Source organism: Carassius carassius, chromosome 21 (genome assembly GCF_963082965.1).
Source record: "Carassius carassius chromosome 21, fCarCar2.1, whole genome shotgun sequence".
In the NCBI taxonomy this organism is placed as follows: domain Eukaryota; kingdom Metazoa; phylum Chordata; class Actinopteri; order Cypriniformes; family Cyprinidae; genus Carassius; species Carassius carassius.
Window position 1 is genome coordinate 28,402,413 of NC_081775.1, and position 15,573 is coordinate 28,417,985.

General features: G+C 37.6%; 1 protein-coding gene across 1 annotated transcript; it reads left to right on the plus strand.

Annotated features, from left to right (window-relative positions):
* The first annotated feature begins 1,476 nt into the window (after positions 1 to 1,476).
* Positions 1,477 to 14,445, plus strand: LOC132098072 (histone deacetylase 6-like). The gene is made up of 28 exons (XM_059504190.1): positions 1,477 to 1,488; positions 1,946 to 2,041; positions 3,204 to 3,314; positions 3,681 to 3,766; positions 4,091 to 4,175; positions 4,256 to 4,296; positions 4,384 to 4,480; positions 4,718 to 4,815; positions 4,900 to 5,004; positions 5,369 to 5,437; positions 5,538 to 5,664; positions 5,910 to 5,975; positions 6,063 to 6,122; positions 6,207 to 6,296; positions 6,385 to 6,491; positions 6,566 to 6,633; positions 8,014 to 8,140; positions 8,234 to 8,362; positions 9,024 to 9,192; positions 9,338 to 9,540; positions 10,272 to 10,464; positions 10,543 to 10,692; positions 11,127 to 11,301; positions 11,413 to 11,768; positions 11,866 to 12,006; positions 13,104 to 13,250; positions 13,527 to 13,655; positions 13,770 to 14,445. Exons 2-28 carry the CDS (start codon positions 1,979 to 1,981, stop codon positions 13,836 to 13,838), a joined length of 3,261 nt encoding a protein of 1,086 aa, XP_059360173.1. The 5' UTR covers positions 1,477 to 1,488; positions 1,946 to 1,978; the 3' UTR covers positions 13,839 to 14,445.
* Positions 14,446 to 15,573: the final 1,128 nt, after the last annotated feature.

Here is a 15,573-nt window from a genome sequence, read left to right on the forward strand (position 1 = left end):
CCACATTTCTCCACTGACAGCCATTCAAATGTAGTTATGTATTCTGATGAAATATTTGATTGTAGTTGCCTGTTTTCTTTTTTAATAGAGCTAAATAGGATGACAGAGGATGACAGCAAATTAATCAGTTATTATTAATACATTTAAATAATCTTATCCTTATGCAAATTAAAATGCTAAAAAAAAAAAATCATGGTTACTTCATTTAATATATATAAAAAATTCCAGTTTTTTTCCAGACCCCCAAATATGATACTCCTTGAGCAAGGAACCATCACCTTAACGTAAAATAAAGCTATATATTTTCATTTATAATATATACTGTGAAAAATGTGTATATTATTACAATTATAATTGTATAAATATGCAATAAATATTATTTGGAAAATATTTAGTTTTTGTTACATTACATTATTATGTTTTTTTTGTACTCCGTATAGTAATACACTGCTATGTCTAGTATTTGTTTGTGTCTTTGTTTATTATTTTAATAATAATGTATTTTATGCAATCTTATTTTTATTTTTAGCATACCTCAGTTTGACGCACTTGGGGCCACAGACAGTCCCTCACATGAATTAAGAAGAACAAAAAAGGAGAATTAAATTATTAAAATAAATAAATAAAAGAACCAGGGTGTACTTGTGTGTACATTTATATCTTTCAATCTGTTTTTGAGAATTTCGATACAAGTGAAGTCTCAAAGCTTGGTAAATACCAGACTGAAAAAAAAACAGGTAAATACGCAACACTGACCTCCAGCGTTTTTACCATAGACAGTTTACAGTTTACAGCAGACAGCAGCGAGCGCGCGCTGTGCGTAAATGACGTAATTTCAGTGCGCCTGCTCTCGCGCCTAGTAGAAAAATAAACGTGAAGAATAGTAGTTAACGTAAAGAGCGGGGTGGTAAAGGGGGCGGGGTGCAGTGACGAAAAAGCGCCGTTTAGTTTGTTTTTTTACGCTGTGTACGACTTTTTAACCATTTACTTGAAGTTGAGTTAATCCGGTGAACATATCAACGCGGTCGGTTGTGTCAGAAACCACATGATGTCAAATAAAAATTTACTTTTTTAAATACGCTTGAGCCTCCACGCGCCCCCTAGAGGATAAACTGCGTTATGTCTCTTAAGAAATAGGAAACATACATATTCACTTCTACTTCTCTGCACAGCTGGTCGTGTTAGCCGTTAGCATTTCCAAACAAAACATTATTGTGCTTATTCGTACCCTTTCTAGTGAATGTTGATTTTACAGTTGTATTTGCAATGCTGTCCTCATTTTGTTACGTTCATTTTCCACTTTTATGTCCCGTCCAGAGAATAACAACAAGCACGGAAACCTAGGAAAGCAGACAGCTTGGCTGAAATGACTGGCAGATTGGTATTTTAATATAATATCTGAATTTCAAAGTGTGTTTTTGCCAACGGCATAAGATTCCGAGAGAAAATCTGTTCAAATATTTTCATACACAAACGTTTCTGAAAGCAGTAAGTATAACATGTTCTGTACATTCTTCAGACATCTGTCACTTTCATTTGTCCCAGACATTTTTTTTTTCTTTTTTAAGAAAAAAGAAGAATTGGTCTGGTTTGTACGTCTCATTAAATATGCAAATATCTTGCTGTTGATGTCGAAATTGTTGAAAAGAACAATGACTGAATAGATGCGCTCAGTTATTATCTATTAATTAATTAGAAACTTTTAATTGTTTTTTAATTTTTTTTACATAAAAATAAATAATATGATATAAACTCCTATCATGTTATCAACTGCAATGTATTTGTTTCATAGCGACAACAGCAAATTCTTGAGTTATTTTTTCTAAATATGCAATAAAACTAAGTGTAGCATCTGCAGTAACCTCTGTTTTGTTATTTAATTATTAGTATTCCATATAAATTATCTTTCTTATACATGCAATGTGGCACGTTTGACTTTCTCAAGGTTTTTGGTGGGGAACTGTAAAATCCTTAAGTGATGGATACTGTTCCAGATTCCAAAGGTTCTACTCGATCACCAAGAGGAACACCAGAAACCAAAGTGAGAGAATGTTTATATAAAATAAAAAATTACTCTCCCTTAGGACATTCACATTTTTTATCTGAATAGATTTGGAGAAATTTAGCATTGCATCAATTGCTCACCATTGGATCCTTTGCGGTCAATGGGTGCCGTAAGAATGAGTGTCCAAACAGCTGAGTGATGGTTGGATATTTGGATGTTTGTAATAAACAAATAAATCGAGACATTTTTTATCAAGATATTTTTCTCTCTATCCATAATATGCACCCTGAAAAAAAGGTGGTCTCATCTGAACCAGGAAGGAGGAGGAAGGAAATTCAAGTATTATGTCCTTATATTTTTTCCAAAAGTGAAGGTTTAAAGATAAAACACCTTATTGATGGTTTTGTTTCTTAAAACCGTGCATCTTTTCACAAGATGTAAATTGATGGACTGGAGTGGTGTGGATTATTGTGATGTTTTTATCAGCTGTTTCTCTCATTCTGACGGCACCCATTCACTGCAGAGCATCCATTGTGATGTAAGTGATTTAATGCTACATTTCTCCAAATATGTTTAGAAAAATAGTGATGTCAAACGATTAATCGCGATTAATCTTATCCAAAATAAAAGTTTTTGTTTACATAATGTGTACTGCATATATTTATTATGTATATATAAATACACACATACAGTATATATTTTGAAAATATTTACATGTATATACATTTATATATTTATATTATATATATATATATATATATATAAACAACATATTTTTCTTTAAAACATACATGCATGTGTTTGTATTTATATATGCATAATAAATATGCACAGTATATGCACATCTATTATGTAAACAAAAACTTTTATTTTTGGGTGCGATTAATCGCAATTAATCATTTGACAGCGCTAAAAAAAGAAAAACTCATCTACATGTAGGACAGCCTGTAGCCAGATGTGTTATTATTTTCACTTTTGGATGAAGTATTCCTATTAGACAGTGTTCAGCAACTGTATGTTGATCATTTGCTGTTTTGATCAGTGTGTACATGAGTAACTTCATTCAAGGGTTAATAATCCACAGATATTCTTGAAGTTTGCCCACTTGATCGGGGTCAGATGTGAGAGCCAGTGCTTTATTTGGATTCCTGTTTTAGGCTGCATGCAAATCTCCCTAAAAGACCTTTGTGCTCTCCAGAGAGAAAACAACAATCCAAACCATAAGAAGAATCTACAGGAGGCACGGAGGAAGGGAAGAATGGATCGGCGCAAAGACGAGGAGGAGATGAGCAATGAGCTCCAAAACTTGGTAAACACTTAATCACAGTCATTGTTTTCTCAAGAATATTGTCAAGATTCGCCTGTTTTATATTTGGAAGAAAATTAAAAGCAAAATTCATTTTGCATAAACAATAACAGCCTGTTTTTTTCAACATTATTTTTCCTACAATTTATGCTGCTTTTCCTCCCTAGTTTTCTCAATTCTTGCCTCGTCCAGTAGCCTACATACTATTTCATAAAGCTGGCATTACTGTACTTAACTACTTTTTTTTAGATTGCAAGTAGCTTGTAGCATGGCAAAACTATTTTGCACATGATCAGTTACGCACATGCAGTATTTTCTTTCATCAGTGTGAAAATGCAAGTGATGGAATGCTTTTGGGATGTTTTTTAGGATGTTCGTGGTAAGACTAAAGCAACTGGAACAGGTCTTGTCTACGTAGATGCCTTTACTCGCTTTCACTGCCTCTGGGATGCCAGGTGATGCTTCAGGATGGTTAAAAATAATAATAGTTTGCCTAAAAGTATTCTGTCTCTCTTTTATATTTCTTTCTTTTAATTAAAAGGGAAGTTCACCAAAAATGAAAATTCTGTCATTAATTACTCACCCTCAAGACGACGTTCATTCGTCTTCGGAACACAAATTCATTTTTGGGTGAACTGTCCCTTTAAGACTCTCCAGTAGAAGCTATGTAGCATTCAAAAATAAAACATTTTAGTCATATGCATTAAGTTTGTATCAACTTGAATTGAGCATTCATGTAATTCACTGTAATTCTGTGGGTTGGATGTCTTTGTTTTCAGTCACCCAGAGTGTCCAGCGAGAGTGAGCACAGTGATGGAGATGCTGGAGACGGAAGGTCTCCTGGGACGCTGCGTACGAGTAGAGGTAGAGATACTCTTGTAGTGATGATGCTGTTTTTAACAGGTTTGTACCTGAGTTTTAATTGCTTCAGTTTTGTGTTTAAGGCCAGAGCTGCGTCGGAAGATGAGCTGTTACTCGTTCATACGTAAGTTTATATCCAAGATTGACACCATTAATCAAGTTGGTTTATGATTATCTTACGCAACATGGGGGAATGTGTTGTGTACAATAGGAAGGAGTATGTAGAGCTGATGAAATCCACTCAGAAAATGACAGAGGATGAGCTGAAGACTCTAGCTGATAAATATGACTCCGTCTTCCTGCATCCTGTAAGTCTTCACCAGTCCTGTGCTTATTATTCCATCCCCAATGTTTCAGTGTTCATCTTAATCCAGTACATTCCCTGATGTTTCTTAAAGTCAACATGATAATATTGACTGTATTAACCATTCTGTATGGAACATGAATCAAAGTCTCTTTTGGCCTTTTTAAAAAAGAAATGATACATAATTATTAAACACAATAATTAGAATGTAGTTTTTAGTTAATTTCTGGAATTCCGCCAGGAATTTTTCACCTCTGCGTGTCTGGCGGTGGGATCAGTTCTCCAGCTGGTGGATAAGGTGATGACATCTCAGATGCGTAACGGCTTCTCCATAAACAGGTCTCGTTGTGTCTGTTATTCTTAGCAGTTCTAATATAGCTCATTGATCTGTTTGAGTTACTGTTTTTTTTCCCGTTCCTACAGACCTCCTGGTCACCACGCTCATGCAGATAAGATGAATGGCTACTGTATGTTTAATCATCTGGCCATAGCAGCGCGCTACGCTCAGAAACAGCATGGAGTTAAGCGGTGAGAGTCTGCATTTTGCTGTATTGTCACATTTTTTTTATTTATTTCGAAATTGACCTTAAATTCTTGATTCATAGATGTTCATCTACTATAGATATAAAAATGTTTGTTTTTTTATTTTTTTCAACAAACATAGCGACTTCATCTCAGAAAAGTATTTTTTTACTGATGTGCCCAAGGCTGCACAGGTGACAGAAAATATTAATAAAAGATATGAATTAATATGCAGAACTAATCCAATTCAAAGTCTGGTCCTACGTTTATTTCCTCTGAATTGTTCGAAAATATGTAACATTAGAGAAACTGAATGTGTTGGAAACACAGTTTTTAAGGAAATGTATAGCATGAGTTTTTTTTCCTCCAGAGTTCTGATTGTGGATTGGGATGTGCATCACGGACAGGGAATCCAGTATATTTTTGAGAAGGATCCCAGGTAAATTTCTCTGTATGTTGTATATTATGTCATATTGCGTTTATTCTGTATGAATGTCTGTCATTTGTAAATATTCTCTCTCTGTCTTCCCGTGTGGCAGTGTGCTGTATTTCTCAGTGCACAGATATGAAGACGGCTCGTTCTGGCCGCACCTCAAGGACTCTGACTGCAGTTCGGTTGGTTCAGGAGCAGGACAGGGCTATAATATCAACCTGCCCTGGAACAAGGTACACCCACCACGATAATTAACACTGCCTGTCAGTGTTTACGTGACTCATTTCAGGAAATAAATACATTTCTATAAGACATCTGTTTAAATAAAAAAAATGACAGTTGAAGTTAAAAATGGTCATGCTAAAGTATCACTAAAGTTTCACTAATATTATACTGGATTATAGGTGAAAAAATGAAATGCTGTGGTGGTGTGGTGAGTTGGTGCTGAATGTGGTCTGATCTCTTTATTGAACTGCAGATAGGGATGGAGGATGGAGATTACGTCACAGCTTTCCAGCAGCTGCTCCTGCCTGTGGCCTATGAGGTACAGCTGTCAGATCAGTCACCTGCACATCTGAACGAATGCTTTATTGTTTATCACTGACTGATCTCTTGTGTATGTGCTGCACAGTTCCAGCCTCAGCTGGTGTTAGTGGCGGCCGGATTTGACTCTGTGATCGGTGACCCAAAGGTGAGATGCTCAGCTTCAGTCTCTTTAATAGAGTTTTAACAAACTCCTTGCATTTGAATTCTTTAAAACATTCTTTATGTCTAGGGTGAGATGCGAGTGAGTCCACAGTGCTTCTCCATCCTGACCCACATGCTGAAAGGTGTAGCTCAGGGACGACTTGTGCTGGCTCTTGAGGTGCGATGCGATCGTATTATGCCATGAGAGAATAAAATCTTCTACTTTGGGGTTAACATCTCAGACTCACTAGTGTTTCATCTGTTAGGGTGGATATAACCTCCAGTCCACAGCAGAGGGTGTTTGTGCTAGTGTGAGGTCACTGCTGGGTGACCCTTGCCCTCATCTGATCTCTCCTGGTGCTCCAAGCGAAAGGTCAACTGAGGAACACACTCTCTTAGGGTTATTCCCTGTTTGCTCTGTTTGATTTTTTTGAGGTTTTGTTGCAGTGCCCTGAAGTCCATCTCAAAGACCATCTCAGCCTTGTATCCATTTTGGAAGAGCCTTCAGACGTTTGGTAAGAATTGCCAAAAAGCAAGAATTATAATTTACAAATAAACTGATTAAATCACCATCATTATATTGGTGCAGATAAGAAACATTAAAGGCCATGTTGCAGGTTAACCACCACTGTCGATTAATGGGTACATAAATCACTCAAGATATGTATATCATTTTTAAAATGTCTCAAAAATGGTCTTAAAGACCAGTTTTTTACGTTTTTGGTATTAATGTTTTTTTTACGCAATTCGGTGATGACATCACGTTGGGGAGAAGTGGAGGAAAGGTAGCCTTATTAGAACTATGGCGACTGACTGGAATGAGGAAGAGATGGCAAGAGCCAACATGTATGATGACCCGCATAACTAAAGGCCATCAAAGAAAATTAAATGCATGGTCCGAGGAGAATGAGTGGAGAGTTGGTGAAGTGTCCTGCTGAGTTGTTATCATTTAGCAACGCAGCAATGAGCACCGGAGCTAGTCTAATCTATCTATCTATCTATCTATCTATCTATCTATCTATCTATCTATCTATCTATCTATCTATCTATCTATCTATCTATCTATCTATCTATCTATCTATCTATCTATCTATCTATCTATCTATCTATCTATCTATCTATCTATCTATCTATCTGTCTGTCTGTCTGTCTGTCTATCAATCTATCTATCTATCTATCTATCTATACCTATGTATTTATCTATAATCTGCGCTATCTGAATACTCTCATCTAATACTCGTCTCTAGTCATTCTCAATGCTCTCAAGGCGGGCTTTGGTAAATTCTCTCCCCAATGTGACGTAATGCAATGTATTGTGGGGGAAAGGAGAATCGTTGCAAACCGCTGTAAGATAGTACCTACTTTTTCATATTATATTCCGTTTTGTGATACCCAACAACATAAAATACAATGGTTAACAGGTTAAATGTTTATTACCAACAAGCAAATTGCACAAATTTGTTGAAAATTTTACCCTGCAACACTGCCTTTAAGACTCAATAAAAAGTGCAGTTCGATATGATGGAAAATGTAGTTATTAAATACATTTATTAATTAATTCATATATTTATATTTCTATCTTTACAAAATAAAGTATGTATTTTAATATCTCCTAATATTTAATTGGCTAGAAATTGCCCTGTATAAAAATCTCTACAAAATGATCCTTATAAATGACCAATTCATTTCCATGGTGTTTTTTCCAGTGATTTGTGAAAAGGATTTTTGTTTTAAAGGGACATTACAATATTGTCATCTTCAGATAATATAAAGAAAGCATGGATCACCCACCATTTTTGTTCAGAAAATGTTTGGTACATCTGGTACCATTGCAAGACTAGCAGGCACAAATATTTCTGTTTTCTGCGGCTCTTGAATGTGTGTTTGATCTTCAGAGGGTGGTCCTCTGTCCGATGTCCCTCCTCTGCCCTCTCCAGTGTGTGCAGAAGTGAAGGCCTCCTCTCTGATCACTGGACTAGTTTATGACCAGAGAATGATGCTTCATCACAACATGTGGGACGGGTGAGAGCTTTAATTACAGAACACCACAGTATCTCTGTGAAAAGTGACAGTTGTCTTTTTTTGAGTGGTTTGATTACGTATTGATCCCCACAGTCATCATCCTGAGCTCCCTCAGAGAATATCACGCATCTTTTGCCGACATGAGGAGTTGGGTCTGCTGTCCCGTTGCCTTCGGATACCAGCTCGCCTAGCAACAGAAGAAGAGCTGGGACTCTGTCACAGGTGACATTCAAATGAGTAAATCAACATCGACCACAAATCTCTATTTAATTTGCGTAATTGAAGGGGTAGTTCACCCAAAAAATCTAATTATGTCATTAATTGTTCCAAACCCGTGAGACCTCCGTTTATCTTTGGAACACAGTTTAAGATATTTTAGATTTAGTCCGAGAGCTCTTAGTCCCTCCATTGAAACTGTGTGTACGGTCTCACTGTCCATGTCCAGAAAGGTAAGAAAAACATCATCAGAGTAGTCCATGTGACATCAGAGAGTCAGTTAGAATTTGTCTGTTGTGAGTGTGTTCTCAACTCTGATGCTGTTGACGTGTTATCTTTGTTATTGAGCACACCAGAAAACACGTCGCACTCACAACAGACCCGGAAGAGAAGACAATGCTGTATAAAGTCGTCATTTTGTTATTTTTGGACCAAAATGTATTTTCGATGCTTCAACAAATTCAAACGACCCTCTGATGTCACATGGACTACTCTGATGATGTTTTTCTTACCTTTCTGGACATGGACAGTAGACCGTACACACAGCTTTAATGGAGGGACTGAGAGCTCTCAGACTAAATCTAAAATAATCCTGTTTAGTGATGATTTCTTACTAAAACTGATTGTTGTAAATTGCATTTGTTCCAATTCGCGTTTATCTTTTTAGTTCTGAACACATAAGTACTATGAAGAGTACAGAGCACATGAAACCCAGAGATCTGCACCGACTGGGAAACAGTTACTGCTCAATCTACATCTGTAATGAGAGCTACACCTGCGCCCTGATGGCCGCTGGGTCGTGTTTTAACTCTGTACAGGCCATACTCACAGGCCAGGTGTGTCATATTGTGATCTTCATAAGTACTACACTTTTTGATCATGTTTCAGTATACTGTATAATGTATTCAGTATAGTGTATGCCACAGAAGTACTGCTTGATTTTGTTCCCAGATCTCCTCAGTTGTTTGTTTGGTCTTGTAGGTGAGAAACGGTGTGGCCATAGTCCGTCCTCCTGGACATCATGCAGAGAAAGACACAGCTTGTGGTTTCTGTTTCTTTAATACGGCTGCTTTGACCGCACGCTATGCCCAGTGCACCACTCACAAGTCCCTGCGCGTCCTCATCCTCGATTGGGATGTTCATCATGGAAACGGCACACAGCACATCTTTGAGGAGGATGACAGGTTTGTCCAGTCCAACAGTCAACCATAATCAAATACAGTAGTGGCCTGGATCAGCGCTGTTATTGTTAACTGTAAAGCTAAATTGATACATTAAAGATAATAAAAATAAATAAATAATTTAATACTAAAACTAATAAAATAAAGTAATAAAACTGGTAAAAAATGACAAAAGCACATGACAAAATTACTAAAACTCAAATTAAAGAAAAAATGAAAACTAAAACTAGAATAGAAAAAGCATAAAAATAAAAGAAAAATTATATAATAGTTTATAATTAAAACTGGATTCTGGATTCAGGTATTCTTAAAAAGTCCCTCATTTACTATTTGAAAAAGCCATATTTTAGTTTGGCTAAAATTAAACCAGCTGTTTTGCTATTTGAGACTTCTGAATGCAAGTTATCTTTTTTGTTTGATTGCTTAACCTATTTGCAGTTTAAATGACTTACCGTATGGATTTGTGGTCAGATAAAATCTAGTATTTCACTTCCATAATTCAGCAACAGCTTGTTTACAAAGTAGCATTCATAAAACAGTAAGTGCTAAAATGTGATGCATCATAACCATGAATCTAAATGACTAATTTTTGCAGTTTTGCTTTTTTGTCTGGGTGGATAGACAAGCAGGGTTTGTATTATTAATGTGTCCTCTTTATGTTGTCAAATGCATAAATATAGTTTTTTGAGATCAGTCGCAGTGCTGACCTATCAAACGTCTTTCTGTTCTCCCAGTGTTCTGTACATCTCTCTGCATCGCTACGAGGATGGGACATTCTTCCCCTATTCGGAGGATGCTAACTATGATAAGGTGGGGAAAGGGAAAGGCAGAGGATACAATGTCAATATCCCCTGGGGTGGAGGAAAGATGGGAGACTCCGAATACTTGGCGGCTTTCAATCACATAGTGATGCCGATAGCCAGAGAGGTAAAAGCACATCATATGACCATATTTAACTGATGTGCTATGGAGTTAAATACTAAATGAGTATCGTCTGTGTTGTAGTTTGCCCCAGAACTGGTGCTCGTGTCTGCTGGGTTTGATGCAGCACGAGGCGATCCGTTAGGAGAGTATCAGGTGACCCCTGAGGGCTACGCCCACCTCACCCATCAGTTAATGAGCCTGGCTGCAGGAAGAGTGCTTGTCATACTGGAGGTGGGTTGCATTCACAATGTTTGTACTGTTGAGTTTCAGTGGCTCATGCTGAAATCAACACCTAGAGAATGTCTCTAGACAAATTTAAAGATGTCAAATGAGATGTATCATGGTTTCCAATGTTAGAGTAACTCATTTTCAGAAATGTGCTCATTGCGACTGACTTTGGCTGGGAAAATCTTAGAATGATTACTGAAGGTTCACTTGACTGACACTAAAGACTGGAGTAATGATGCTGAAATTCAGCATTGCATCACAGAAATAAATTAGGCTACGTGTTATAATATATTCATATATGAAAATTTAATTTTAAACCGTAATAATTATTCACAATAGTACTGTTTTTTTTTTTTGATTAAATAATGAAGCCTTGGTGAGCATAAGAGACTTCTATTAAAAGTATTTATGATGTCATCTTACCCTTTTCTCCATAGGGAGGATATAACCTCACCTCCATCTCTGAGTCAATGTCCATGTGCACCAGCATGTTGCTGGGAGACTCTCCTCCACCTCTAAACCATCTGCCACCTCCTAAGACCAATGCCACTGTCACCATTAACAATGTCCTGCGTGCTCTCGCCCCCTTCTGGAGCTCCCTGAGAATACAGAGTGAGTTTGTTTATCCAAAAGTATGCTTCCTGTTAAGTCTAAAGAAATTAAATTGTAAGAACAGGATAATTATTTAAATGCAACCTGCTTTTGTTTTTGTGTTTGTATCAGTTCCAGAGTCACTTCGTTTGGCTTTGCCATCTCCTAAAGTGAAAGGCAAGCGGGCATCAGCAGGCAGGGGCAAGAAATCTCCTCGCCAGTCCGCCCCTGCCCAAAGTCCTGGACAGACAGCGCAGCATCTTGAGCAGTCCGGCCTTGATGAGCTCAGTAAGGACCTGCTCTCCCTAAATCTCAACTTGAGTACCTCATCTAACCCCAGCCCAGCTTCAGTCCCCATTGGAGGAGCCAGACGGAAGGTGAAACCCACCCCACAGAGGGATTCAGCCGGCCGGGAGTCAGATTCACCCCTAAAACTCAAGTCAGAGAAAGCCAGCGCTGGAGATGGCACACATGCAGAGATTACGACGGTAAAAACAGACATCTGGCAGCATTCTCTAATGTCATTAGCAGTATGGTTTTGGTGACTAGTGATGTATTCATCATCAAAAATGGTCTGTTGAACAGGACCGGACGATCCCAGAGTCTGTGGTCACTGGAAGTCCAGCTGCCGTGGATGACCAGGAGAACTCGGTGCTGGAGGCTGCTGGCGGTCAAGCCACCAGGATGTCAGTCTTTGAAGTCTTTGGAGCACAAACCACAGATCTGGTAACGTAATAAAGTTATGTTAGCATAATAAAATTGTGGTTAAATGTGGCCTATTTACATTTAGTATTATTACTAAAATGAAGTGCATTAAACATTACCTTATCAGGGTCATAAAAATGTAAAATTAAAATAAGGCATTTTAAAATTGTATCAAAATAAAACACATACTAAAATGTTTTATATTTTATTTGTTTACTGCTATTTATTGCTGTTGTGCGAATAATATGTTATCATGCAATCAATAAAAAAGTAGTCTTTAGTCTGATTCTGACATAATCTAATTACAAGTACTTAATTTTTTAAATCTGATTACATAATCCAGATTACATGTAATATGATTCAAGGTTAGATTGAACTTTATTTTTATTACACGTGTAAGGTACAAGGCAATGAAATGCAGTTTTAGCAATCAGTTACTATCCAGCTCTGTATGTATGTGTATATACAGTACAGACCAAAAGTTTGGACACACCTTCTCATTCAAAGAGTTTTCTTTATTTTCATGAATATGAAAATTGTAGATTCACACTGAAGGCATCAAAACTATGAATTAACACATGTGGAATTAAATATGGAATTATATACATAACAAAAAAGTGTGAAACAACTGAAAATATGTCATATTGTAGGTTCTTCAAAGTAGCCACCTTTTGCTTTGATTCCTGCTTTGCACACTCTTGGCATTCTCTTGATGAGCTTCAAGAGGTAGTCACCTGAAATGGTCTTCCAACAGTCTTGAAGGAGTTCCCCGAGAGATGCTTAGCACTTGTTGGCCCTTTTGCCTTCTGTCTGCGGTCCAGCTCACCCCTAAACCATCTCGATTGGGTTCAGGTCCGGTAACTGTGGAGTCTAGGTCATCTGGCGCAGCACCCCATCACTCTCCTTCTTGGTCAAATAGCCCTTGATGCCTTCAGTGTGACTCTACAATTTTCATAGTCATGAAAATAAAGAAAACTCTTTGAATGAGAAGGTGTGTCCAAACTTTTGGTCTGTACTGTATATATGTGTGTGTGTGTGTATGTGTGTGTGGGTGAATTTAAGAATGTTGCCTTCACTGAATTTGAGTGGTGATCCAGTCATGTGGCTTCTGTTGCTAGGACACCATGTATGTGGTGGACCCATTGCCATGGTGCCCACACTTGGAGTCAGTGCGACCAGTGCCTGCAGGTGGCATCGATGTCTTCCTGCCGTGTGAAGAGTGTGGAGGTGATACAGAAAACTGGATCTGCCTCTTCTGCTACAAGGTGACAGCTAATGACGCTCAAAGTCACAGCAAAAATAGCACATAGAATACATGAGCCAAAACTCATACATTTAGCAGATTTACAGAGTACTGAATGAGGTTTAGAGTCACAGCTTGAAATGTATGATGTAAGGAAATGTACATCACTTCTATCCCTATACGAGTTGTTAGTTTTTAAGAAAGGACAGAAAATAGTGAATGATTCAATTCATGTTTCATTTGCAATAGATAATTTATTTGTAAAAGCAATCATTACAAAAAATAATTTGTTCCTCAGGTGCTCTGTGGGCGTTATGTGAACCAGCACATGGTGACCCACGGGCAGGAGTTGGGTCACTCTATGGTGCTGAGCTTCGCTGACCTCTCTGTCTGGTGCTACGCTTGTGAGTCATACGTCCACAACAAGGTGTGTGCCGCCCAGTTATAATGTGTACTTTATGAAATGAATTCAGTTGTAACTGTCAAGATTTTCAGTGCATATGTACAACAACTGTGTCACTGTCTGTCTCCGCACACACAGGTGCTCCATGAAGTCAAAAATGCCGCTCACCTCATGAAGTTTGGAGAGGAGATTCTTCCTTTCAACTAAACCAGCAGAGAAGGAAGGGTGTGTTTGCATGCATGTAGATGCAGTGAAGAGACCAAACTTCTTCAATTTATCGGTCTTCCTTCCTCACTTGTGTGCTCACTCCTTGTGCCAATTGTGAGGTTGTTTGCCAAAATATAGATTTTATTAATGGAATTGTTTTTAAAAGGTGTTCTCTCTACAATTTTTCATTGTAGTTTTTTTCCAAACAATACTTAGATTTTATGAAGAGTTCTTTCAGAAGAATGGTAACACGGTAACACACCAGCCAAATCTGTAGTATGTAGTGTTTCAAATGTATTACGTTCTCAGTGCACAACCAACAGCGTTTGCTCCGCACTGTTGAAGCATTCCTGTTTTCATTGTAAGACTCCGGGCCAAGACGATCAAATGTGGAAATGACAAAACCACCTTAAACTGAAAGCAATAAATAGTGCAATATTTACTTAAACAGCATTTGAGGACAGGCTGTAATGAGTTACTTTGTGTTTCTTTTCTCTTTTTTTATGTTTATTTTTATTTTGCACAAACAGTGACTCAAATCTTTGAAAATTCTCACTTTGTAACTCTTGATGCATGTTGCATTCTAAATAAAAACTCTTCTGTTTCATGCTTCTTCTGTTCTATAATTACACTCTCAGAAAAAAGGTACATAAGCTGTCACTGGGACGGTACCCTTTCAAAAGGTGTACCTTACTTAAGCATAAAGGTTGCAATACTAGTTAGTGCCAAATTATATTTATTAATATAATATTACATATTTTAGACATTTAATAAATATATAGATCGAGATGTCTCTCACGTCCTCTTTACTCTGTATGGAAATAACGCTTTTAGGATTGATGAGCTGTAACTCTTTCCCCTCAAAAGTGATTGACAGATAATTTCATTTTCTCATTGTGATTCATTGGATTGCATTGCAGTGTGTGTGTGTGTGTGTGCAGAGACCCTCCTCCCAATCAGAATGGCCTTGCGCTCCCCCTCCCGTCTCCCACTCTCCTCTCCCTCCATATGTGTAAGGAAGATGGTTGCAAGCGGCGTGGGCCTGTTTTTAATGTCACACATGCTGTCTTGTTCCCACAGAGAGGAAGAGGAGGAGGAGGAGAAGAATCCCTCCATTCAGGTCAATTTCTCTCTTTTACTCACTCCTAAATTTTTACGTGATGTTGCTCTCAAGACATTTATTTTTAATGAGATTTACATTCCATATTTTGTCAACAAAACATGTTGGCAAATTAATAGCCTTTTATTATATATATATATATATAAGTTATATATATATTTATATAATTTATTAATCAACTTTCCTTGTGATTGTGATATTGTGGTACTGAGTGAAGCTGTACTGCTTGCTTGATTATGTTTCTTAATTTAGTATAATATTAATTACACTCATTTTCATGTTATTCTGTACACACAGATGTTTGAATCCTGTAATGTTGTCTTCTCAGTGGCTGACTTGTTACTGGCAGCGTAAGACAGGCCTGAGCTGGTGGTAAGACAGTCATCTGGTTTATCCCGGGGGGTTGTTTTTCTGGCAGTAGCTCTCTTCTGTAACAAACCTCTCTGTTCTTTCTCTCCCTCTCAAGTAGCTGTTTCATCACGTCGTTTGTGCTCTTTCGACAAATAATGATGACATAAAACATGTGAAGAGACGTGTATCTCTTCCCCCTCAGCATGATGTCATCATCCTGTGAATTCTGCTTACATAACCTGTCTGCATAGAAACAGTCACTTG

Excerpts from the sequence above, each read along its gene's own strand:
- LOC132098072 (XM_059504190.1), top strand. The coding sequence starts at position 1,979 with ATGGATACTGTTCCAGATTCCAAAGGTTCTACTCGATCACCAAGAGGA. Across the intron at positions 6,297-6,384 it reads GACTTGTGCTGGCTCTTGAG|GGTGGATATAACCTCCAGTC; the intron begins GTGCGATGCGAT and ends TTCATCTGTTAG. Across the intron at positions 6,492-6,565 it reads CCTGGTGCTCCAAGCGAAAG|TGCCCTGAAGTCCATCTCAA; the intron begins GTCAACTGAGGA and ends GTTTTGTTGCAG.